The sequence below is a fragment of the Trichomonas vaginalis genome, chromosome V, assembly GCF_026262505.1.
Source record: "Trichomonas vaginalis G3 chromosome V, whole genome shotgun sequence".
NCBI lineage: Eukaryota > Parabasalia > Trichomonadida > Trichomonadidae > Trichomonas > Trichomonas vaginalis.
In genome coordinates this window covers 27,882,402-27,905,522 of record NC_067207.1, presented here as the reverse complement: position 1 = coordinate 27,905,522, position 23,121 = coordinate 27,882,402, and the positions used below count along the sequence as shown (strand labels likewise).

General features: G+C 36.3%; 17 protein-coding genes and 2 pseudogenes across 19 annotated transcripts, besides 5 other annotated features; 11 read left to right on the top strand and 8 right to left on the bottom strand.

Moving 5' to 3' along the window:
- Positions 1–142: part of a mobile genetic element that runs on past the window's edge.
- Positions 143–349: a mobile genetic element.
- Positions 319–350: a mobile genetic element.
- A 75-nt stretch (positions 351–425) lies between these two features.
- Positions 426–800, bottom strand: TVAGG3_0415530 (histone-lysine N-methyltransferase family; the record flags this gene model as incomplete). The annotated part of the gene is made up of 1 exon (XM_001312452.1): positions 426–800. The coding sequence occupies one exon, from the start codon at positions 798–800 to the stop codon at positions 426–428; it is 375 nt and encodes a 124-aa protein (XP_001312453.1).
- A 183-nt stretch (positions 801–983) lies between these two features.
- Positions 984–1,757, bottom strand: TVAGG3_0415520 (protein ubiquitination; the record flags this gene model as incomplete). Its single annotated transcript, XM_001312451.1, has 1 exon — positions 984–1,757. One exon carries the CDS (start codon positions 1,755–1,757, stop codon positions 984–986), a length of 774 nt encoding a protein of 257 aa, XP_001312452.1.
- A 385-nt stretch (positions 1,758–2,142) lies between these two features.
- TVAGG3_0415510 (protein ubiquitination) lies at positions 2,143–4,428 on the top strand (the record flags this gene model as incomplete). Its single annotated transcript, XM_001312450.2, has 1 exon — positions 2,194–4,389. The coding sequence occupies one exon, from the start codon at positions 2,194–2,196 to the stop codon at positions 4,387–4,389; it is 2,196 nt and encodes a 731-aa protein (XP_001312451.1).
- Positions 4,429–5,065: 637 nt separating this feature from the next.
- TVAGG3_0415500 (cytoplasmic translation) lies at positions 5,066–5,415 on the top strand (the record flags this gene model as incomplete). The annotated part of the gene is made up of 1 exon (XM_001312449.2): positions 5,066–5,383. One exon carries the CDS (start codon positions 5,066–5,068, stop codon positions 5,381–5,383), a length of 318 nt encoding a protein of 105 aa, XP_001312450.1.
- A 195-nt stretch (positions 5,416–5,610) lies between these two features.
- Positions 5,611–7,050, top strand: TVAGG3_0415490 (uncharacterized protein; the record flags this gene model as incomplete). The annotated part of the gene is made up of 1 exon (XM_001312448.1): positions 5,611–7,050. The coding sequence occupies one exon, from the start codon at positions 5,611–5,613 to the stop codon at positions 7,048–7,050; it is 1,440 nt and encodes a 479-aa protein (XP_001312449.1).
- Positions 7,051–7,520: 470 nt separating this feature from the next.
- Positions 7,521–8,824: a mobile genetic element.
- On the bottom strand, positions 7,601–8,728 carry TVAGG3_0415480 (Mariner transposase; the record flags this gene model as incomplete). Its single annotated transcript, XM_051233244.1, has 1 exon — positions 7,601–8,728. The coding sequence occupies one exon, from the start codon at positions 8,726–8,728 to the stop codon at positions 7,601–7,603; it is 1,128 nt and encodes a 375-aa protein (XP_051102974.1).
- Positions 8,825–9,056: 232 nt separating the features above from the next.
- On the bottom strand, positions 9,057–9,623 carry TVAGG3_0415460 (protein ubiquitination; the record flags this gene model as incomplete). The annotated part of the gene is made up of 1 exon (XM_001312447.2): positions 9,069–9,623. The coding sequence occupies one exon, from the start codon at positions 9,621–9,623 to the stop codon at positions 9,069–9,071; it is 555 nt and encodes a 184-aa protein (XP_001312448.1).
- Positions 9,624–10,130: 507 nt separating this feature from the next.
- TVAGG3_0415450 (uncharacterized protein) lies at positions 10,131–10,583 on the bottom strand (the record flags this gene model as incomplete). The annotated part of the gene is made up of 1 exon (XM_001312446.1): positions 10,162–10,578. The coding sequence occupies one exon, from the start codon at positions 10,576–10,578 to the stop codon at positions 10,162–10,164; it is 417 nt and encodes a 138-aa protein (XP_001312447.1).
- A 607-nt stretch (positions 10,584–11,190) lies between these two features.
- Positions 11,191–23,121: part of a mobile genetic element that runs on past the window's edge.
- Positions 12,695–12,877, top strand: TVAGG3_0415440 (uncharacterized protein; the record flags this gene model as incomplete). The annotated part of the gene is made up of 1 exon (XM_051233243.1): positions 12,695–12,877. The coding sequence occupies one exon, from the start codon at positions 12,695–12,697 to the stop codon at positions 12,875–12,877; it is 183 nt and encodes a 60-aa protein (XP_051102973.1).
- Positions 12,896–13,138, top strand: TVAGG3_0415430 (serine threonine-protein phosphatase family; the record flags this gene model as incomplete). Its single annotated transcript, XM_051233242.1, has 1 exon — positions 12,896–13,138. One exon carries the CDS (start codon positions 12,896–12,898, stop codon positions 13,136–13,138), a length of 243 nt encoding a protein of 80 aa, XP_051102972.1.
- On the bottom strand, positions 13,141–13,989 carry TVAGG3_0415420 (uncharacterized protein; the record flags this gene model as incomplete). The annotated part of the gene is made up of 1 exon (XM_051233241.1): positions 13,141–13,989. The coding sequence occupies one exon, from the start codon at positions 13,987–13,989 to the stop codon at positions 13,141–13,143; it is 849 nt and encodes a 282-aa protein (XP_051102971.1).
- Positions 16,256–16,657, top strand: TVAGG3_0415410 (uncharacterized protein; the record flags this gene model as incomplete). The annotated part of the gene is made up of 1 exon (XM_051233240.1): positions 16,256–16,657. One exon carries the CDS (start codon positions 16,256–16,258, stop codon positions 16,655–16,657), a length of 402 nt encoding a protein of 133 aa, XP_051102970.1.
- TVAGG3_0415400 (uncharacterized protein) lies at positions 16,677–16,832 on the top strand (the record flags this gene model as incomplete). Its single annotated transcript, XM_051233239.1, has 1 exon — positions 16,677–16,832. One exon carries the CDS (start codon positions 16,677–16,679, stop codon positions 16,830–16,832), a length of 156 nt encoding a protein of 51 aa, XP_051102969.1.
- Positions 16,851–17,412, top strand: TVAGG3_0415390 (uncharacterized protein; the record flags this gene model as incomplete). Its single annotated transcript, XM_051233238.1, has 1 exon — positions 16,851–17,412. A coding segment is annotated over one exon (562 nt), but the record flags the coding sequence as incomplete, so codon positions are not given.
- TVAGG3_0415380 lies at positions 17,461–19,594 on the top strand (annotated as a pseudogene). Its single transcript has one exon. A coding segment is annotated over exon 1 (2,134 nt).
- Positions 19,740–20,003, top strand: TVAGG3_0415370 (uncharacterized protein; the record flags this gene model as incomplete). Its single annotated transcript, XM_051233237.1, has 1 exon — positions 19,740–20,003. The coding sequence occupies one exon, from the start codon at positions 19,740–19,742 to the stop codon at positions 20,001–20,003; it is 264 nt and encodes an 87-aa protein (XP_051102967.1).
- Positions 20,053–20,757, bottom strand: TVAGG3_0415360 (cytochrome B-C1 complex subunit 6, mitochondrial family; the record flags this gene model as incomplete). Its single annotated transcript, XM_001312444.2, has 1 exon — positions 20,053–20,757. The coding sequence occupies one exon, from the start codon at positions 20,755–20,757 to the stop codon at positions 20,053–20,055; it is 705 nt and encodes a 234-aa protein (XP_001312445.2).
- Positions 20,790–21,370, bottom strand: TVAGG3_0415350 (annotated as a pseudogene). The gene has a single exon. A coding segment is annotated over exon 1 (581 nt).
- On the top strand, positions 22,822–23,097 carry TVAGG3_0415340 (uncharacterized protein; the record flags this gene model as incomplete). The annotated part of the gene is made up of 1 exon (XM_051233236.1): positions 22,822–23,097. The coding sequence occupies one exon, from the start codon at positions 22,822–22,824 to the stop codon at positions 23,095–23,097; it is 276 nt and encodes a 91-aa protein (XP_051102966.1).

Here is a 23,121-nt window from a genome sequence, read left to right as displayed (position 1 = left end):
AACGGGAATAGCATCCAATATTCCCTGAGAATGGTTGCGCATTCTCAGTTCCCTCTATATTTCGAACGAAGCTCTCATCGGTCTTTTTTTTAATACTAAACGTTTTTTTTCCTGTCACTTTTAGCTAAAATTTGGGTTTGCCTACCACTTTCTGACATTCTCTCAATTTTTTGACATTCTAGTTTTTTATTCAAATTTTCTAAGGTAAAACGTCATTAACTTTGTTCGGAAAGAAGTTATTTTAACTCATTCTATAGTACCTTATATTACTGTTATACTTTTTTTGCAATCACAATAATGATATATTGATATTATGGAAGCATGTCAAAAAGTGGTAAGTGCACCCTTAAATTAATCAGATATCTGTTTTTATTGATTAATTTAAATTTTATTCACATGTTGAAAAAAAATATTTTAGATTGTTATTATTTTGCACCTGATTTAAGAAGAAGATTCATGATCTTCTTATAATTTTCATTCTCGTTTTGTTTCTCTTTTGCAATATCAAGTGGAGTTTTTCCATCTTCGTTCTTGTCACTAAGATCGACACGGATTGAAACTAAAAATTCAACAACTTTAAAATGTCCTTTCTTTGCTGCCTGATGAAGTGAAGTATTATTGGAATTTGTTTTATCATTTTTGTTACATCCTATTTGAATCAAATATTTAACTACTTCAAGATGACCATTTGCTGATGCATCAATTATTGGGGACCATCCTTTATTAGTTTTCACATCTGGATTTCCTCCAACTGAAACAAGATATTTTACTACTTCAAGATGACCTTTTTTTGATGCCATGTAAGTACAATTTGCATTATCTTTTTGTTTAGAGTTAACATCACAACCAATACTTATCAAATATTTAACAGTTTCAAGTTGACCGTATGATGATGCAATAAGAATTGGATTAAATCCATATTTTTCCTTTCGCCAATTTTTATCAAAACCAACTCCAATTAAATATTTTACAATTTCAAGATGTCATTTTAATGATGCTACAACTAAACAATTGTTTCCGAGTTTACTAATTGCATTTCTATCACAACCTCCTTCAATAAGAGATTTTGTAAATTGAAAATCACCCATCATACATGCTTGAATGAGTGGTGTACATTCATATAAATCTCTCTTTTCACTTAATCCAACTGCACATGAAATAGACATCTTCAGTTTATCATCTTTATCTGAAAGTCCTTTAAGGAAATTGTAAACTGCATTAAAATCATTTGAATTCAACGGAAAATCGTATTGTTTTGCCAATTGGGTTACTAATTGATTGTTTTTGCTATTAAGAGCAGATATTTCGTCTTTGTATTGTTGTCTTTCACTTTTGTATTGATTGATTTCATTTTCCATCGTAGCTATCTTTGATTTGAGAGTTTGAATTTCAGATTTTAATTGTGTGACTTCTTCTGAATCTAAATTAATTTTTGTTTTGTTTTCCTTAAGGTAATTGATTAATGAACGAGAAGATTCGAGTTTGAAGTTCTTTTTATAGCATTTAAGAACGTTAATCGCGTCTTCGAATGAATTAATGGAAACATCGCATTTCCGAATAAAAGAAAATAGTTCAGATGTACTGTATTTTGATTTACCTTGAGAAAGAAGAGCATTGAAATCGTGAGTATTAAGTTTGACTTTTTCTAATACTTGTGGAATGTCATCTTTATCTACAATGTCAAAGAATTTCTCTTGAACGATGTATGTTTGAATGTTGTTAGCGATATAATCAAAATCAACAGTCAGGTCACTCATAAAAAAAATTGTTTGAATAAAAAAGATTGTCAAAAAAGGTGCAGAATTTCTGAGAGTCTGTTCGCCAGAAAGTCTACATTTGTAAACTCTCTGACACTATAAAAAGTTTTGTCCTTTCAAAGCTTTATTTGTTCTCCAAAAGTACGGAGTTGATATTAAGTAATTTCGTCCTTTTTATCGTAGCATGGTCTCAAATAACAGAATAATTATTGATAATTCAAAATTTTCAAATCTAAAAATTTGTTAAATTCTGTTCATTTTTAAAAATATATGATTAAAACTGATAGTCAAAACATTTCCTCAAGATAAAGTCATAAAAAATTGACTTTTATACCTGGCATTTTAAAAATAAATTCGAAATTTTGATATTCATTAATTGCAATAGCATTATTGAAAATACATATTTTCAATTTTATGAATTTCTTGCCATAAGTAAATGACAGCTCCTGATTTTGCGTCATTCTCTTTCCCCGAGCCACCTACTTTTCCAGGTGGAGGCAACCAAATTCGTATTGACCCTGCAGCAAAGAATCCTATCACTGCCGCAATCCAAAAAGCCTCTCCAAACTCGACAATTATTGTTCCTGCCGGCGAATACTTCGATAATGTCGTCATTGACAGACCAATTGAGATCATTGCCGAAGGACAAGCAACAATTAAGGCAGCTTTAGCTAAAGACACTTTTACAGTAAATGACAATTGCCACATTAAGGGCATTCAGATTGTTCCAGGCGACTCCCAAGCCACATCTACAATGAAAGTCAACTCAGGATCTGTCCTTATCGAAGAATGCATCATGGTAACACAGATGGTCCCAACTCTTCTCATTGGTCCAAAGGCATCAAACGTTTTCATCAGAAAATCTACCCTCCAGTCAGAGGCTGTTTGTGGTTTACGCGTTCAAGGCAGCATGGCACTTGAACTTTCCGAATCACAGCTTGTCAACACAACAGGTGCCGGTATCATGCTCACTGGCAACTCCAAACTTCATACATTCAGCAGTGTTATCGCTTCTTGTGGTGATGCAGGCATTGTTGCACTCGAATCTTCCTCATTGTATCTTGATTCAACACAAATCTCCCAATGCGCCGGCAACGGTCTTGAATTAGATACACAAGGTGAAACTACAATCACCCAGTGCCTTATTTCCGCTTGCAGCTATTGCGGAATTAACGCTCTTGGTGCAACCCGCGGAAAGATCTACAACACAAGCATTGAACAGTGCTATGGTGGTATTTCTGCCTCAGAGCAATACCACGTCACCCTTGAAGGCTGTCAGATTTCCAATTGCAGCCAAGATGGCGCCCTTGCCGCCGCAATCGGAGCCACTATGGAACTTTCTGGCTGTGTCTTACAAGGCTCATCAACACTCGGTATCCAATGCAACGCCAGCCAAGTTACAGTCACAGGATGCCAGCTTTCATCTCTTACAGGCGCAGGCATTACAATTGTTAACGGTGGCAACATGACAATTGACAGCACATCCATCAAGGATATTACAGAAAATGCCATCGAAGTATCCAACAATTCAAGATTAACAATGTCAAACTCTTCCGTTGAGAATACAGACCTTATTGGACTCTTCGTTGAGGGCAACTCATCTGTCGACGTCAATACATGCAGCTTCTCAAAGTGCGGCGTTGTCTCTTGCCACTTCATCGATTCTACACAGAACTCAAACTTCGAAAAGTGCACATTTGTCGAATCCAACGGTAACGGCTTCAACATTGGCAAGGCCTCTCCAAGATTTACAGAGTGCGCATTCCACGCCAGCACCTTTGCCGGTGTCGAAATCAAGGGACAGTCTACATCTCCACAGTTCTTCGCATGCCAGTTCACAGGAAACAAGGTTGTCGGTGTCAGCGTTGTTGAAGGCGCTTCTCCATACTTCGATGGCTGCGCATTTACAACAAATCTTGGTTCTGGTATCACAATTTCCAAGAGTGCATGCACTGTTTCACAATGCGCTTTGATGAACAACAGCAAGATGGGTCTTTTCGCTTTCGATGGCGCTAATGTCCAAATCGAGAAATCCATGTTCCAAGAAAACAACAACTTCGGTATCCAGGTACAGAAGAAAGGAACAACAGTCACTGTTTCCGAGTGCGAAATCCAGAAGCACCAGAACAGTGGTGGTGTCATTCTCGAAGAAGGCTGCCATCTTTCAATGGTCAGATCATCAGTCCACGACAACAAGGCACCAAACATCGAAGCAAGAAGAGACGCAAGACTCGAAATCGAAGGCTCAGACATCTCCAAGTCAGTCGGCGGTAACTCAATCATGATCCACGAAGGAGGTTCTGGTGTCATCAATACATCATTCATCCACGACGAAGAAGAATCAGGTGTTCTTATCGGAAATAATGGTAATGCAGAAGTCACTGGATGCGATATCTCAAACTGCGACGTCGCAGCCATTTACTTACTCCAGGGAAGCGATGGCAACATCCACGGAAACAGAATCCACGACAACAAAGTCTCTGGTGTCCACATCGTCACTGGATCTCCAAAGGTTGTCGATAACATCATCGAGGATCAGGCATACGGTATCTACATTGAATCAGGTGCATTCCCACAAATCTCTGGTAACCAGTTCAATAGGAACTCACAGACAAACGTAAACAGAGCTTAAACTCTATAATGAGTAAAATCTTAATTTTACGTATCACACAAACTATTTTCATAATTTTTTTTATCTAAACTCATGAGAAGGTATCTTTAAAGAGATTTTTTTAATGATATTTCTTTGATATCTCAAATCACCCTATGTGAAAAGGATGGCGACAATGAATATAGGTGCATTGGAATTATAAATGGAACTGGTCATGTTGATTTCTATCACTTAGTTTTTCAACTTAGGATGCATTGCAAATAAGAATGAAGTAGCAACTCTTTTGACAACAACTTAAGGGGAAAAAAGCATGTGCGCGAACTCACTAACAGAATACATTGTGAGATAAGTGATATATCTTTGGCTTGAGTATTAAGGACTCTGCAGATGCTTTAGTATCAAAAATCTTCGAAAATAATTTTGATTAACATCATTTAGACACTAATAGCTTAGATTTAGAATATCAGTGGTTATAAATTATTAAAATATTAGCAAAATGTTCAAATATGATCTTAATATTTATGGAAATCATTCAATAACAGCTGATTAACTTTGTGTGTATGAAATATAGGTAGAAATAAGTCTATTTGCTACATTTGACAAAAAAAATATAAAAATTGACATATAAAATTTTTATTTTTTGAAATTTGTCGACCACGAATTTACAAGTATTGAATTTGTTGGGCCTTTCGAAGCTATGTCTTCTGTCTTCTACATCGACTGCCAGGCTCCAGTTGCTGACAAGTTCTTCCAGCTCCAGGAATTCGTTGAATACCTCCAGTCCCACATGAAGGTTGACAACCTCCGCAAGAACCTTGCTAACAAGGTCACAATCGAGGCTGATGCTGGCGCTAACAAGATTGTTGTCAACGCTTCCGTCAAGTACTCCAAGCGTGCCTGCCGTTACTACGCTCGTAAGTTCCTCGCCAAGAAGGACATCCGTAGCCGCTTCCACGTTATCGCCTCCGGCAAGGACACATACGAACTCCGCCCATACCGTGTTTCCAACGAGTAAACACTCTAATATATTTTGGTATCAATTTATAATTCTTTTTTTACTTACAACTAATAACCAAAAAAAATCGATTATATTCTGAATACCGGGAGATTTTGTTTCCAAACTTTGAAATTATGTTTAAAATGATCAAAAGATCATATCTTTCCAGTAAAAATGGCACGCGGTTTTTCAAGCAATAAAAATCGTTTTTTTCGAAGAAATTTTTGTAAACAAAAAAAATTACAATGACTGAAGAAGAGCTTCCTTCAAGTGATATTAACCCTGGAAATGCTCTTGACAGAGTTCAGGAATGCCAGAAATACTTAACTCTCCAAATGTGGACTCAATACACCTTTTTATATAAACATCTTGCACAGTTTCAAGACATTCGCGTTCGTGGAGCTGGTAAAATGCTTCGTGATGATGATGAATTTACCAAAGCTTGGAATGCTCTTCGAACTTCCTCCGTAGATATGATGTTAAAATGCTTAGAAAGTGCGCAGAGTTTTGAAGAATTCAAACTTTGGATAAACCACCTTGCTCCAATTGTCAATGATCCACGTACGCTTTGGAATATTATTCATACAGAAGTTCAATGCAGTTTGAAAGTGACTCTTGAACAATCCAGAGAGATTCAGGATGCTTTCTTTACTCATGAAATGCTTTTCGAATACAGTCTTGAGTCATTTTTACACTCAAGTCTCTGTGATTTCAAAGAAGCAACGACAGAAGAAGGTTTAGTTGATATATTCTATGCTGCTGCAGGTTTCATTCGCGCTTGCCAGCTTCCTGATGAATACAGAGTTACTCAAAAGCCATTCATTGACCATGTCGAGAATCTTCTCACTCATTTCACGGAGATTCCTGATTTTGATGCTAACAGATTTGTTTGGTTAGTTGAATCGATTCATGATCACCTCCATTTATTGGAAAATAACTTCATCCAAATCTGCAAATCCGTATTAGAGAAAATGATTAGCCACAAAGATACAGGAGGTGGCTCAATCTCTAAGTTATACAAGATGTGCGTAATTTCTACATCTCCTTTCTTACAATCTCTCCAAGTTATCAGGGATTCAATTGACAAAGCCTTCGAAGCTGTTTTAATTGAGCAGCACAGCTTTGCAAGGAAGTATATATTCGGAGGATACGTCAATTGTCTTTGGACTGGTCCAGAACAGAAAAGAATTTCAGATCCCCTCAGAACATGGGTTTTATACATTAATAACCTTCAAAAGAAGATTAAACAGCATTCAGAACTCCCTGTTCTCCTTCTTGCTGACTTTGTTGATGATTCTTTGCAATATTTCACTGGATATTACGGAGAAGTACAGCCAACAAAGGAAAGAGCTGTTAATTTGAGGATGGATCTCTTCACTATTGTCCAAACTGTTAAAGATGTCTATCCAATCAAGTTTACAGACGCATTTCTCAAAAAATTGTGGTTCTTGCTCACAATTGTAGCTGTTTGCGGTGCTTCTGATGAACAGCTACAGAATATTAAGCAGGAGAATGCTAAAGCTGAAGATCCATTCCTTGGATTGAAGCAAAATGGAAGAGATTTCGAAGATTATTCGTTAGCTTTAGGTGTCTTGCAAAAGAAGTTTAAAGATGAAGTAGATTCATTCCCTATTATGATTGAATTTATTAGAAAACGTATGAATGGTGTTATTGATGAAGAATAAAATATTAATTTCATGGATTTTTTATATATAAATTAATAAGTTTTTGTTAAGAAATATGTATGTAATAGGAAGTTCTTATATACCTCCATGAATGTTCCATTCATTGCTATTCTATTACTATCAAACTCTTATGCTCTTCGAAGAGGAGTTTTTTCTTTCATGATTTCTAGTATTGATCATGATTTTTATTCAAAAAAAATGGGATCTTGAGTTTCCTACATGAGTTCTTATTTATTAAACAATGTCTTGTAAAATAAGAAACTATATTGTCGTAAGAAAATCATATGCAGCCGACAGATGAATGGGATTAAACCTTCTTAGAATTTTATATATATATATATCTTTTCGTGTATTGTAAAGTCAATTCAGATGTCGTAGACTTTATGCAAGACCAAAACTAAATCAACATTATGTAAAATGCCTTGGAATTTCATTCATCATGAATTTTTGGCTTGATCTTATTTTTAATATAGGGTGTCCAAAGGTGTGTTTAGCACAAACCTGAATACTGCGAATAGAAATAAACAAGTTACATATATATAAAGTTTATTTAAATATAATCACCATTGGATTCAATCACGCGTTCGCAGCGATCGATCCAGGCTTGAAAGACACGCTTTAAATCATCATGAGAAAATTGCTCAAATTGCTCTCTTACAAAATTTTCAAGATCATCTGGACTCGCGAATTCGCGTCCTTCAGCTCTCTTTTTTAGCGTGCCGAATAAATAAAAGTCAGAGGGTGCAATATCAGGTGAATAAATTGGGTTTGGAACAACTTTGACATTGTTTTCCACCAAGTAATTCATTACCTTATGACTTTTGTGAACTCTTGAATTATCAAAATGAATTGCAAACTTTTGTTTTTGTTGTTTGGATTTCTCAAACTCATCAGAATTGATAATTTGAGTAAGAACATTGTCAATTAGATACTGAGCATTCATCGTATTAGGTTTTTGAAGAATATCAATTGCGATGATGCCATTCACGCCCCAAAAAACCGACAACATCATCATTGGTGTGTTAATTTTTTTCTTCGGGAATGTTTGCGGATTTTCATCCTTCGGGATCCACATGATTTTGGCTTCTGTTGCATATTGAAACCAAGACTCGTCCCCTGTTACTAAAAAGCGAAACTTCTTGGATTGATACGCACCCAATATAGAGAGGAGCTCTTTCGAAGATTGGACTCTAGATTTTTTTTGAACTGAATTAAGGTTGTGCGGAACCCAACGTGTATACGCTAGTTTGTAGTTCAAATAATTGTGCAGATAATAACTGACTGTTGTACGTGGTATCTTTGTCATCTCCTCTATCCTTCTGAGTGATGCTCTTGGGTCTTCATCTAGCGCTTGAAGAATTGCTTTGATTTTTCTTTGATCCGGCGATTTTTTGTCAATTTTTATGATGGGCGCCTTTTTGTTCATGAAGTGATACATCCTAACATGATACGTTACAGTGGAATAGCTAGGAGCATCCATACCGAAGCATTTTACCAATGTCTCGTAGATTTTTTTACAGTCTTTGCATTTTTTTGCAAGAGCGAGGATGTTTTCTTTATGATTCATTAAAAAAATGAAAAAAATCCCGCCAAAATTTCCCGCGAAACCGCCTCTTGCCTCAAAATTCATTTTATATCCCGGCATGGCGCCAAAATACAACATACTCATCATATACATATATTCATATTTTTTATTATATATTTATAATCAGCATATATCTCCTTTAATAGTCTCATATAGAGCGCTGTGCTAAACGCACCTTTGAACACCCTATATATTCATTCGTAATTTCGAAATCTACTCCTAATTATAAATATTCAATCAGAAATCAAGAAAATCGTACTAACTCAGTAAAATCATATTTTAACAAAACATCTAATCCTCTATCGCGATTACACACATTCTCAGCAAAAATTGAGCAAAGTAAGGAAGCAAAAACTTCATCTATTATATAATAATGTTTTTTAGGAGCTAAAAAGAATAAAGATTTTTTTCAAAATCAGGTGTTTAAATCATCTTAAAATTTGCCCATAAATTGCAAATCATTTCTTAGAGCAACCATTTCTTCTGGTGTTTTACCAATGGCATTTCTAACTGTTAGATCAGCACCTGGTTGGGCAATTAGGAAATCATAAACTTGATTGTTTTGATTTCGTCGGGCATAATGGAGTGCAGTATTTCCAATAATATCCTGAGAATTGATATCAATATATTGTAGAGCTAATTCTACATCTTGAATGGACCCCTTTAGTGCATATAAATGTAACATTGAGTTCAAATCTTTTGATCGAGATTTAGGATTTGCGCCAAATTTGATAAGCAAATCCCTCAAATTATTATTTTGTTTAAAGACTGAATTCAAAAGTGCATCAATTCCAAAAAGTGTATCTCGAACATCAACAAACATTTCATCGACGGCAACTTTAATTGTGAATTCATCACCTTCGTTTGCAGCTTTTTCTAACAAGTTATTGATTTGCAAAAATTTGGAATTCAGTTTTGGAATATTTCTCAAGGCTGCAGTATTAGCCTCACTTGTTGGAACAACTTGAGCGGTAAGTGAACGCGGCATTCAACAAAATTAATGATTTTGTACTCGGTTTTTAAGAATTTTCAATTTTTCAAAGGGAAAAAAATCCAAAGAAATAATTTTCAAAGAAAAAAAATTCCAAGATATTCCAAAAAAATTCCAATGGAAAAAAGAATTCATATTCCAAAATCATTTTTGCTTTGAAATTATATTGTGAAGAATCTTCACAAAAATTTCTCGATCTGTTCCCTAATTTAAGAGTCCCGACGATGCCCAATTTATATGGTCAACCTATGAGCAACCTGAAATGGTAAGTATATGTATCGATAATAGAGTAGTGCCGCGTCATTTGAACTAACTCCAGAACTTTGGGAAACGGTATTTGAACAACAATTCTTTTGACGCAAAATTCAATCTAAATGCTTTAAATGTGGCATGGAGATATTTTCCAAATGATATATGCGATTAAATAAGCTAAATTTAATTTAAATCGGATAAAATCACAAACATTTAATCTTAATAAATTGAATTGATACATAATATAACTATTACCATGATTTACTATGTGTGTATAACCAATTTAAAGAACAAATCTGGACTGAGAATTACGTAAAACAGGGATATTTGATTTTAATTTAAATCTATTTGAACTATCATCTTCCATATGGCTAAGAAGATTTGTAGTTGATTTTGGAATATGAGAAGAGTTTGATCTAGCTAATTTCTTGGAAAATACAGGGATTTTGGATTGGAATTTGTTGAACTTTGGAGTCTTCTTTAAATCAGTTTCTGTAGATTTCGTAATTGTAGAGTTTTCATCTATATTTTCTGTTTTTATATCGATATTATTTGAATTTTTTGTTTCATTGAGGTTCTTTTGTTCAATCTCTTCAAACCAATTGTCATTTACAGAACAATCCTCATTTGATAGATCACACCAGTGAGGTGCATCGAATTCCCAATCAAAATCTATATAAACTTCATTAAAATTGCTCATTTAGGAAATGAATAAACTTCATTAAAAAAGCTAAACGTACGGTATTTATGTTTTACTAATAACGAGGGCATCAGCGAGATTATAAATGTTACATATAAGGTGTCCATTGACAGTACATATAATACATGCATGTTTTGCATGATGAAATATACAATCATTTACTGATTTCCTAATTCCAATGATATTTGTAAAAGATGCAACGGAATAATGAATCTTTTGATGTATGTAAACTAATATGTGATAATGTCTAAGTTGAACGAAGTAATATTATAGATTATAGTACTATTTCATAAATAGTTTGGAAAAAAAGGGGAAATTGTCTTTAAAAATATGCTGGTAACTTTTCACCAAACTGATCTAATAGAAATCGCTAAAATGGAAGAAGTAATTAAAAGAATTTTCCAAATTCTTTATAAATGTCTCTATCGAATGCGCATCATGCTTTCCTTTGAAGTTTGGTTTGCTGACATCCTTATGTAAATCAGTAAGGCTTTGACTAAATTGCTAGGTAATTGAAGATGGATCACAAATTATCTTGACAAATTCTCTATTTTGCGAACTTTTTTTTAAAAAAATCTATTTTGTCATTGTTTTGTATAATAAGAATTAAATAAAAAAAAAAAAAAAAAAAAAAAAAAAAAGGTAGTGGGGCTTCCAGGGGCTGCGCCCCTTCTAGCCCTGAAGATGTTTAGGAGAAATGAAGTTTTGAGGACATACATGACTGTGAGTTTTATTTACGACAAGATAGAATATGAGAGAGGTCCTATAAACCGGACAAGTAAGGGTCATATAAACATCTGTCATTTTACTCAGAATTTTACTCAGAATTCAATAAAAATATATTTTAGGGTAGAAGGTTAGATATAACCTCTTTTCTAACCTCTTTTCTACCCTCTTGAATTTGTCAAGATTTCTTCGTAAATGTTTTGTCACTTTTCTGTCACTTTTCAGGAAAAAAACATTTTTATTGTATATAAAATGAATTTTACAAAACCACCGTTACCCTTCTTTGGAAATAAGAGTAGATGTAAAGATATTCTATTGAGAGAACTTAAGAAACTACCGAATGGTCTAACATTTGTAGATTTGTTCGGTGGAAGTTTCTATATATCCCATCTGTGCCATACTGTATTTCCTGACTCAAAGATTATATGCAATGACTTCGACAACTATATGGACCGTCTCAAACATATACCAGACACAAACAAAATATTGAGTGAGTTGAAAGAAAAGATACCTATAGGTAAGATGGAACGTATACCATTAGATAAGAAAGATATTGTCAGAGAGGTTTTGAAAAAAGCAGAATATATAGACTGGGATAGTATATCTGCTAGACTATTATATAGTGGTGCTATAAGAGTTCATGACATTGAAACACTTATGTCAAAAGTTTTATATCTTAACTATACAAATGTTTTCAAAGAGGACATAGAAAAATATATTGAGGGTATAGAGTTTGTGAGATGTCATTGGACAGATTTGTATGAAAAATATAAAGACAAGGAAAATGTTTTCTTTATAGTGGACCCGCCGTTCTATAACACATGGGATTTTCAATACCAAGTAGACTGGACTTTGAGAGACTCTTTAGAAACTTTAGACGTTTTACATAACCATCCATGCTTTTACTTTACATCCGATAAAAGTGGTTTGGAAACCGTTATGAGATGGTTAGAGGACATACATGACTATGAGTTTATATATGACAAGATAGAATATGAGAGAGGTCCTATAAACTGGAGAAAGTGTCACAATAAAGAAATTTTATTGGTAAGTAAATGTGGTTTGAAATAGGACTACTTGTTTTAGGTTTTTTCCATTGTGTCATTTACTTATTTGACGTGGCAGAAAAGTACAGAGAATATGAAGATGAACCGATGCCTGCAAATGTTCAGCATATGTACTCGTAAGAGATATTTTTATCTAATATTAAATGGACGCACAGAACTTAGCGAATGCACAGCAACCTGGACAACCAAACCCAGAGAATATTCCAAATGAAGTTAGAATACAAACTGCAATGGCAAACTATGGTCAAGTGCCAACAGATGTACAAATGCAAACTGCCATGTCAAATGACGCTGCGTTAGGTTTGCCACCATGGTATGCAAATATGAGATGGAAAGAGTTTTATACAAACCCTGAAGTGGGATATAAACAACTCTATGCAGATGACGCGAACACAGGAGTTGACCCAGAGTATGTTTTCTACCAGAGGAGAAACAGAATGTATGAGCTCCAGTTAAAGAATGCTATGGAACTCAACAGGAAACGTAAGAGACTAGGCGGACATTAGATTTTTACATATAGTAAAATGGGTTTCTTCAGTAAGATAGGAAACTTCTTCAGAAATGTTGGAAGAGGTATATGGAATGGAATAAAATCTGTCGGAAGAGGAATTTGGAACGGTGTCAAAAATATTGGTAAAAGAGTAGGTCAGTTCGTTGGTATTATACCTAAAGACCCTGAACCAGAAGAACAAGCTCCTGTTATACAACAGCCTGAACCTGCACCACAGTCAAGTTGGCAACCAAATCCAACACCTCAACCGTATTAAAATTATATTTTTACCGTTCGATAGTAGTTGTATATGAAACTAAGTTCTAAGTAAAACGCGTGGTATAATGGAATTATTCTCTTTCTTCCATCTGTAGTAAACCATACTTGAAAGTCTGAAATACTTCCACTTGGTGGTTCATATAACTTTGTAGGTTTTTCGTAAAAGTCATTTGCCAAGCATAAGAAAGAGTTTTGGGCGCCAGAAAATGAAGCATGAACAATAATAGCAGCTGGGTCGAAAACATCTTTAAATAAATATGGTTCATCTCTTGCATATCGACTGTAAATATTTGCTAAAGGAAGTTCGACTTTCTGATTTAACATTCTTTGCAAATAATACCATGACATTGCAGTGAATTCTGTATATATTTGTTCGTCTTTCTTTGGATTGTCTTCGTAGATTTGAAATGACACTTGTGAATTTTGTTTGTCATATACAATTCTCACATAAAGTGTGCTCTCGGTATTTGCATATTCATCAGCATATTTTGCATAACATGAATTTATTTTATCTTCTATATTTTTTAACGCAGTCTGTAGAGAAGATGAAAGGTCAACTTGTATTAGCTCAATTTCTTCCCACATTTTTCGTTTCCCTTCAGATATATAATCTATATGAAACCTTACAATAAATGGAAAACTTTTATCTTCTACAGACACAAACTTCATTCTACGAAAGCCAATAGCTTTTGTGACGGATGGGTCTCTTAACCATCTTAGTGGGTAGTCAAAACGATAGCCTTCATGCTTTACGGTCTCTGTCTCAAACTTTTGACCGACATTCGTAAAAAGTTCATCTAATGGTTTAGTTGTAGCAACTCTTGAATTTTCTTTTTCTATTGAAAGCATATTTTATCTAGAATAAAAATGTCAAATGAAACAGCGTCTATGAGAGAAATACAACACAACCGACAACTCATTGTACAAGCTCTAAATAAGAACACAACAAACTTTTCAAACTATTCTAAGATATCTGAGTCATTGAAAGAAGGAAACTTAAAACTGACGATAAACCCATTGACAGACGAGTTTCTGTTTCAAGACAGTAAGAACCATACTGTTTGTATAAATCCAACAAAAAGAACTTTAAACGAGAAACCTATAGATGAACTTCTTTTGAAGGCAGATATTGACAACAAAGCTGACAAAGAGTATGTAGATGCAACAAGAGACTATATTCTCGCATGGACAGATAGAACATACCCACAAAAACATCATACACATAACATCTATGACGTAGATGAACTTCAAGAAATGTTAGATGACAAAGCGGATAAAACATATGTTGACAATAAAATGTCAAGTGAAGTGACAAGAGCTGACAAAGAATATTCTAAAAAGACTCATACACATACCATTGCAAATATTACAAACTTACAAGAAACCTTAAACAGGAAAAGTGACGTTGGACATACACACGATTTCTTCGCAACTGTTGGTATAGAAAATATTGAAGGAACGGTTGAAGAAACTGGTGGGGATGTATTAAATTGGAAACCTCCTAACTTTCCACAAGGTTTAACATCGGAGGATGACATAACAACGATGAAAGACATTAAATGTAGAAATGTTTTTGTCATGGAGGATGAAAACAAAGTTAAATTCACTGCTCAAGATTTATATGACAACAAAGCTGACAAAACATATGTTAACGATGAGTTAGATAAAAAAGCTGACAAAACAGAGCTTCAAACGTTAAAGACAGAAATACTTCAAACACTATATCCTATAGGTTCTATTTATACGTCAATGAACTCTACCAGACCAGAAGTAGTACTTGGTCTCGGAACTTGGACTCAAATAGTCGACAGGTTTTTGTATTGTGCAAACTCTTCAAAGGAAACAGGTGGAAGTAAAACGATTTCAGGTGAAAATTTACCTGCACACAGTCACTACATAGATTTAAGTACATCTCAAGCAGGTTGGCATAAGCATAAATTTTGGGATTGGCACGCCTTGAAAAAAGGTAAAGGATATGATGTTAAAGACGACGTTCAGTTTGCTATAAATTGTTACTGGAGTGACACTCAGGGAGATGGAAACCATACACATCGCGTTTCAGGCTATACGCAAACAACGGGACAGAGTAAAGACTACATGCCACCTTACATGACAGTTTACGCATGGTATAGAAATGCTTAGTCGTCATTTTCAACTTCTTTAGCATATTCGTCAGCAGTTGTCTTATATTTGTTAGGAACTGTCTTTGAAAGTATACCACCTTGAACCTTAACAAGTTTGAAACGAGGTCTGACAATAGTAGTTTTATCTTCTGCTTGCAGTCTGTACATTTTGCCATGTTTGCCTAAAACTTCATAATATTCTCTTGTATACTTTCTTCTATTTTTACGAACACGAAGGTGAGTACCTGTCGGGTTCCCATTGTTGTCATAGTCAATAGTATTTTCATATGGGTCGCGTTTAGGTATTTCTATTTTTACTTTGTCGCCTTTCTTAAGTTTGAAGCCTGGCATTCTTTCTTGTTTGTCTCTTTTGACTAAACTATTAAATATATAGTCTTTCTCTAAGTCAGGGTTGTTTTTCATTTCTTCGGGGGAGTGGTTTCCCAAACCTTTTTGTTTACGGTTATTGTAAATATTTAAAACTTGTCTCATCTTTGCCATGGAAAAGTGTCTATACTTGTCGTCATATGACATTTCATCTACCTCACCACCTTGTGGTTGATTTAAGTCTCTTAAGATTTTTATACAACTGTCAATGACACCAAGAGCAGAATGGTTTTGGTCGACAATGAAATATTGGTTTACATTTTTTGAACGCAGATAGTTTTTAATATCGTCTGATTTGAAAGAACTTTCACAGTCAGATGTCAGTTTTGTTGGATGGTATTTGTCAACGAATATTGTCAAAGCAGTTTTCACATCTAAAATATTTTTGGACTGCAATGGTATGGCTTCACAGTATCTTGTGTTTTGACCAACAAATATTAGCCAGTATGGTGGTCCATCTGTTCTAACTCTCGGAATGTTTTCCAAGATATCCATAAACCAAGCATTTGGTGTTGAACTAAAGATTTTTATCATGAGTGCTTTCTTTGTCGCTTTAGAAACATAGGGGTCCTTGTTCGGATTCGTCATTTTTTACCCTATAAGAAATGGGTTTATTTGGCGCATTAGCAGGAGTTGCATCCAGATTTTTGCCCGCAGTGGGAACACTAGCCAGAGGTGCATTTGGAATTGGAAGGAAGATTTTGAGTACATTAGGTATACTGAAAGAGAAAGCACAACCTATTATACAAACTGTACAGAAAGGTTGGGAGGTAGCACGAGATGCAGCAAATCTTATTCCAAATCCTGAAACAAGAGGAAAAGTTCAAGGATGGATGGACAATGTAGGAAGACAAGCAGGAAACTATTATAACAAAGCAAATGACTACTATAACCAAGCAGGGCACTATATGGACCAAGGTGAAAGATTCTTTAACAGAGGATATAACCATGCACAACAGTGGGTAAACAATAACCAACCGCAACCACCTCAAACTTGGGGAATGTAAATTTTTTTACTGAGATGAAATGAACAATACAGCATTGAGACAAATGGGTTCAAGATGGATTTGTCGGCTTCCAGCAGTTACACAACCACGTGTTTGTCAAGTTCTTCCTATACCTCAAGAAGTTTTAGACCGACTTAAAAAACCTAAACAACCAGTTGAAAACAAACCAAACTAAAATTTTTACTGAGATGAAATGACCGAAGAAGTTGAAACGGTAGATTTGACACCACAAACAAAAAGTTCAGAACCATTGTCAAAACCTGTCAAAGAACTTACAGATGAAGAAAAAAATTCAATAATAGAAAGTGCCAGGTCTGGAAATACAAACCCTAACTACAAAGTCACTTTTCATAGAAATGGAACGGCTAGTATCTCAAAAAAGAAACAGACTCTCACAAATAAAATATTGAAGTCTGAAGGAGCTTTCGAGACAACAGATGGGAAGGTATACTTCACCGACCAACAGTTCATTATAGAACATCTCATTGACTTAGAGTCGAAATATTCTAAACTTTACAACAAACACAAAAAGTTGAAAGGAAAACAAAAACAAATGGCATATGATATTTATGAAGATGTTAACGACACAACCATACCTGCAAGTGAGGTAAAGTCAGAGGAACCGAAAAGTGACGAAAAACCGATAGAAGAAGAAAAACCAAAAACTGAAGATAAACCAAAACCAAAGTTTAGTCAACCTTCATTAGCTGGTATGGGTTGGCGTCAAAGGCTTCTGGTAGCTGGTGGTTACGTAAAGTAAAGAAAAAAATATTTTTTTTATTTTATAAAAATGCCCGCATAGAATGGATAGAAAGTCTGCTAGAATAAAAGCAGAGTTAGAAAGATATGGTTGGAAAGTTTCGAAGAATTTTAAATATAGGAAGGGAAGACCCATAAAAGTCTATGACAAATGTCTGGTCTTCGCTACGAAATGGACTGGAAACAGCACGCGCAAATTATCCAAACAGACTAGAGAGGTTAGAAGAAGAACGTCTTATGGACATGCCTTTCGATGTTTCTGAACCGCAAGTTGAAGGACACGACGGCTTTGCCAGATTCTATTGGAAACATGACGAACAATTGCATCCTTTGAGAAGGAAAAAAGGAAAAGGTGAAGACAAACATGCTCCCATGGAAAGAACAAGATATGCATATGAAAAGTACCGTGAAGTTAGAAGTCAAATTACATCTGGTCGAACCTTTACAGTAAACTTTGACGAAGGAAAGAACAAAGAAGGCTTCATGGGAGTACTTGCTGCCATACAAGACGGAAATAAGAAAGGATACAATCTCAGACTAACCGTAACAGATTTGGACGGTCACATTTACTATGCACATGGCAATGTCACAACAGCCGCACAACTTCTTGACGCTTTCAAGACTACAAAGAGAGAACAAATGTTTGACTCCGACTCAGACATTTTGAATGCAATTGAAGGAATTGCAAGTGTCAAGTTCGAATGGTACCAACCTAACCCTCAAGCAGTCAGACAACATGCTGGATACTTCCCCTTCAGAAATAAGTCTGACATTGACTTGACAAGGTATGGAATTTACAATTCAATTGAAACAATTGTCAATGAACCTTGTATTCTTACATGTCTCAGGAACTCTGGTCTTGTTACAGATGAGAAGAGAAGTATCTTGAGTCATGTGTGAAGACAAGGTACATTCTTAGAGGTCAATTGGCAAAAGTTGCACCGTTGGCAAATGTCAATATCCGAGTCAACATTCGACTGAGAAGGTTCTTCACATGACGACTATGTTGTTGACAAAGACTTACCATGGTTGAAGATTGCAATTGTCCACAACCACTTCATGTTGAACGAAAGTCTTACAAACCCATTGTTCGGAAAAGGCAAGTGCAACATTGTCAGAGCTGTAAACATTCTTTTCGAGAAAGGTTTGTTGGAACCAATTCCAGATGACAAGCTGACAGAAACTTTTGTACCAAAAGACGAAACAAACTTTTCATGTTAGCAAGACCAAAAGTTGTTCCAGACAAAGTTCTAGTACAAAAGAAGTACACAGTTCCAAAAGGAGTTGGATTGTTCGGATACCAACCTGAACCAGAAGAACTTCCAATGAGGTTGCAAGAACTTCAAGATGCTATAAACAAACTTCCATTGAGACATCCAATTGACGTCAAATTGTATTGGAGAGCATCTGAGTTAGGTCAGAAGGTTTTATATGAAACAGGTTGCTTCGACGATGTTTATGAGATAACAGGAGAAGTTTCTCAGAAGATAAGAGACTCACTTGAATTTCCACAAACTGGACCCAATTGGTTGCGACAAGTTCGACTCAGATGAAAAGATATACTATGTCGACCTTAACGCTGCATACATGAGGTTCGTCCAATATATCCCGACTGGAATTCCAAACGAAGACGGTGAGTTCCCAGGAAGGAACTATACAGTTGGAAAAGTCATACAACAACTGTATGATATTAGGAAAGCTTCAAACCCCAAACTTGCAATGACACTCAAATTGCTTATGAATTCGACATGGGGATATTCCATTAAGAAACCTCAAGAGATGAAGAGTAAACACTATGAGAAGGTCGACAACTTTGTTGAAAGGTTCTCCCCTTTTGTTTTGAAATACGAATTTACTCAAGGTCAAGGTGGCTTAGTAACCACAGTAAAACCTATTGTCGAACATTGGTCTTACCCTCAGTTCGCAAAGGCAGTCCTTGACAACTACAACAAATTCTTCTCCGAAGTCAAATCGAAAGTTGTGGTTTACTATGAGAACATTGACGCACTCATGACGAACGAAGAAGGATACAACAAACTCATTGAAATGGGTTTAGTCGGTGAGAAGATGGGTCAATTCAAATTGGACAAAATTTTCACCGAAGTTCATGTCCTCTCCAAGCGTAAGTACTGGGGCATACTTGAAGACGGCACAGAAATAAAACATTGCATGAAATAAAAAAATTTTATTCGAATTTGAATCGGACAGGTCGAGTTACACCATTCTTGGTCTCAAACTCATATATAACCTGTTTGTTTGTATTTTCGTCGACTATGGCACGAGACACAAACATTGACCAAACGGACAAAAAGTGTCATTTCGGATGGTCCCGCAGCCAATCGCATTCGAGCACTTCGAAGAAGCCTTACGTTCCAAGGGAGAGGGTGTCTGGTGCAAGGCAGAGGTCATGAGACTCTACGAGCAGTACATCCTCAATGCCTGGGAGGACAAATCGTCCTTGGAATGGCAATTCTACCAACTCCTCTGGGACGACCTCCTACGCAACTGGGATGACGAAAGAGTCCAATTCAGAGGTCAGGAACTACTTGTCCAAATTATCCTTAATTTAAGCCGCTTACGCAACTAAAAACTTAAATTTACTTGGGGTTTCCCCCTAAAATAAAATTTTTTTACTCTTAGAACCACTCGAGGTTCTCCTTACGGTTGTTGAGCTTGTCACCGTCAATGTGTCTGACCTTCGTCCTCTTGTTTGGATTTGGAACCCATTGAATTGCGACAAGCTTGCCCATGGAGATTGAACCGTAATTCCGAAGGGTAAGGTTCAAGTGTCCCAAGTTGTTGAGAACTGGGGTAAGAACCTTGCCGGTCTCCTTGTTGCGGATTTGGTATGGGTAGGGTTGGGAAATTTCGTAAGTGTCATCGGCAACAAGGGTTGCCCAAACTTCCTCTTCTTCGTGTTTCTCTTCTTCCTCTTCTTCCTCTTCCTCTTCTTCGTGTTTCTCTTCTTCCTCGACAATTCCTTCGGCAATTCTGTGTTCACGAAGTACGGTGTTGGAGGTTCTGTCCTTTCCGAGTACCTTCCAGATGGCGTCTATCTCTTCGAAGAAACGGTAGATGAGTCTGGCAAGGTCTCGGTTCTCTCTCGCGTAAATGCGCAAGGTTTCCGTCAAATCGTTCAGGACTTTCTCATTGGAAGCTTGGTTCATGAGGAACTCACCTTTAAGTCCCTTCATCTCTTCCATAAGACTACTTTGGAGAGTCTTAACGGTGTTTGTCAGATGAGCTTTCAAATTCAAAATTTGAATTTGAACTGGGCGCTTGTCTGGCAACATTGAAAGGACATCTGCCATTGTGTTCGGCTTCGGTGCTTGTTCGGACATCGAAAAAATGAAGTGGTTTGAGAATGGCGGTTTTACTTCAAAAAGCTTGTTATGACGGTTAAGTCATACAACAAGTTTAAAATAATATCTTGTTCTTCTTCTGAACGTTTGTTGTCTCTTCCGATAAAAGTTTCGAACATGAGAACCAAAAAACGTTTTTTGAGATTGCGGAAGAGTTCAGGCAAACGTTCATATTCTGGATATGTTGGGAGCAGTTCAAAACATCTGAGCTGACTTTCGGACAAAATTGGGACAATGTCAGAAATTCATCTTTGGTCGGACTGCTTGAAGGTAAGTCCCTTACATGTAAGTAGCTCTGGTAAAGTCTTCTCATCTCTGCTAACTTTGGAGTATAGCTTCGTAATTTAGAGAGTTTTAATTTTAATTGTCTTATTCTCTCTTGACATCTAAACGGTAACTATCCATGAGGTCAAGAGTAGCTTTGGTAGCTTTAAGTGGAGCTATTGTTCCTTGACTTCTGCAATTTTGGTTGCAATTGTGGTTTGAGCTCCTTCAGTTCGCCGTCTATGTCGTTCTCAACACCTTCAACCATAGCTTGAAACTCTTCATCGGTCCATTGAGATTGGTGTGGGACGAATTTAACTTGCTTCATTCAAAAAAGAAAAAAAATGTTTTTACTCAAAGCGTGCCATATATGGCTATAAGAAACTTACCAGAAGGCTTCTTCTTCACATGAGTCTTCGGCAACTTGAGAGTTCTTGTTGGAGTTGGGTCTGGAATTTCAATTCTCTCTCGAGCGCAACAACAGATGTCAGAATAACATTCCCCACTGTCTTTCTTGCCACCATAAATTGTGTATTGACCGAACTTGCATTTGCAGGAAGACCGGTCAATACAAGGTTCACAGTTGAAATAGTTGTACACAAACCTGTTGAGTACGAGTGTGAGTAAAAACATAAAAAAAGTGAAGTTAAAATGAGATGTTTACTGAATTGGTTGGATGTCGCCTTCTGAGGTTATGAAGAACGGCTGTCCAGAGTAGTGAAGTAGTGCTCTGAGAATTTGTGTAATTCGTGGAATTGGGCTCTCACGATATGGAAGTAGTATCCAAGGACGTTTCATGAAGAACTTCAAGAGGGCTTCTTTCTTCACATCCTTAATATCATCGAATGCAGTGCCTTCTGGAACTTGAATTGCAACACCTGTTTCAATTTCCAACTTTAAGACACTATTCTTGGACAACCAGAAGCCAATGGACTTGCTTGGTTTGCACTTGCTGAGATATTCCTTCACGGTTTCATTTACCTCAATTAGATAAATTGCTTCGTCTAAGGGGTCAAGCTCCATACTGAGTCAGTACAATATTGTACTTTTTCAAGACAATGTTGTACTTTTTCAAGACAATGTTGTACTTTTTCAAGACAATGTTGTACTTTTTCAAGACAATGTTGTACTTTTTCAAGACAATGTTGTACTTTTTCAAGACAATATTGTACTTTTTCAGAACAATGTCTCTCAAATTTGAGGACAGCTGTACTTTTTCAGAACAAGTCTTGAACTTTTTCAGAACAATGTTGTACTTTTTCAAGACAATGTTGTACTTTTTCAAGACAATGTTGAACTTTTTCAGAACAATGTTGTACTTTTTCAAGACAATGTTGTACTTTTTCAAGACAATATTGTACTTATTCAAGACAATGTTGTACTTTTTCAAGACAATATTATATTGTTTCAGAACAAAGACGGTTAAGACACAAACGAATGTCCGACGTCCCACCTACTGAACCCGTTCCACAGCCAGAAGAACAGCATGCTCCAGCACCACAACAGGTTCCACCTCCACAAGGCTACCCACAGCAACCTCAGTTCCAACAAGGACCTCCGAATTACTACCAATTTCCACCTCAAGGTTACTACCCACCAAGGTTTCTACCCACCACAAGGCTTTCCAAACTACCCTCTCAACCCATGCCTTACTTCCCTAACCCTTGGATGTTCATGTCAAACCCTCCACCCCAATTCCAATCTCAATCCCAATCGAAGAGAGACCAAGAGTTCGAAGAAGGTCTGAACCGTTTACGCAAAGAGTATGCCACAGCCCCTATGGAAGAAGACAGGCTCTCACTCTCTTCCCTCAAATCGACCGATTCGACTCGTACCACAGATTCGGTTCGTGACCGTGAAGACTACCTCAAGCAGTCTGAGAGACTCTTCATCCTACAACCATTTACAGTTGGAGCTCTCAAGAACATGCGCAATTACGAAGGTCAGACACCAGCTGGAGACCGTAAAACAGACGTACTCGCAAGAGCAGTCCAACTGGTCAAGACAAAGACCGAGATAGTCGACTTCATTCTTGCAGCTTGCCCATACAAGTAAAAAAATAAACAATTACGAGTTAAA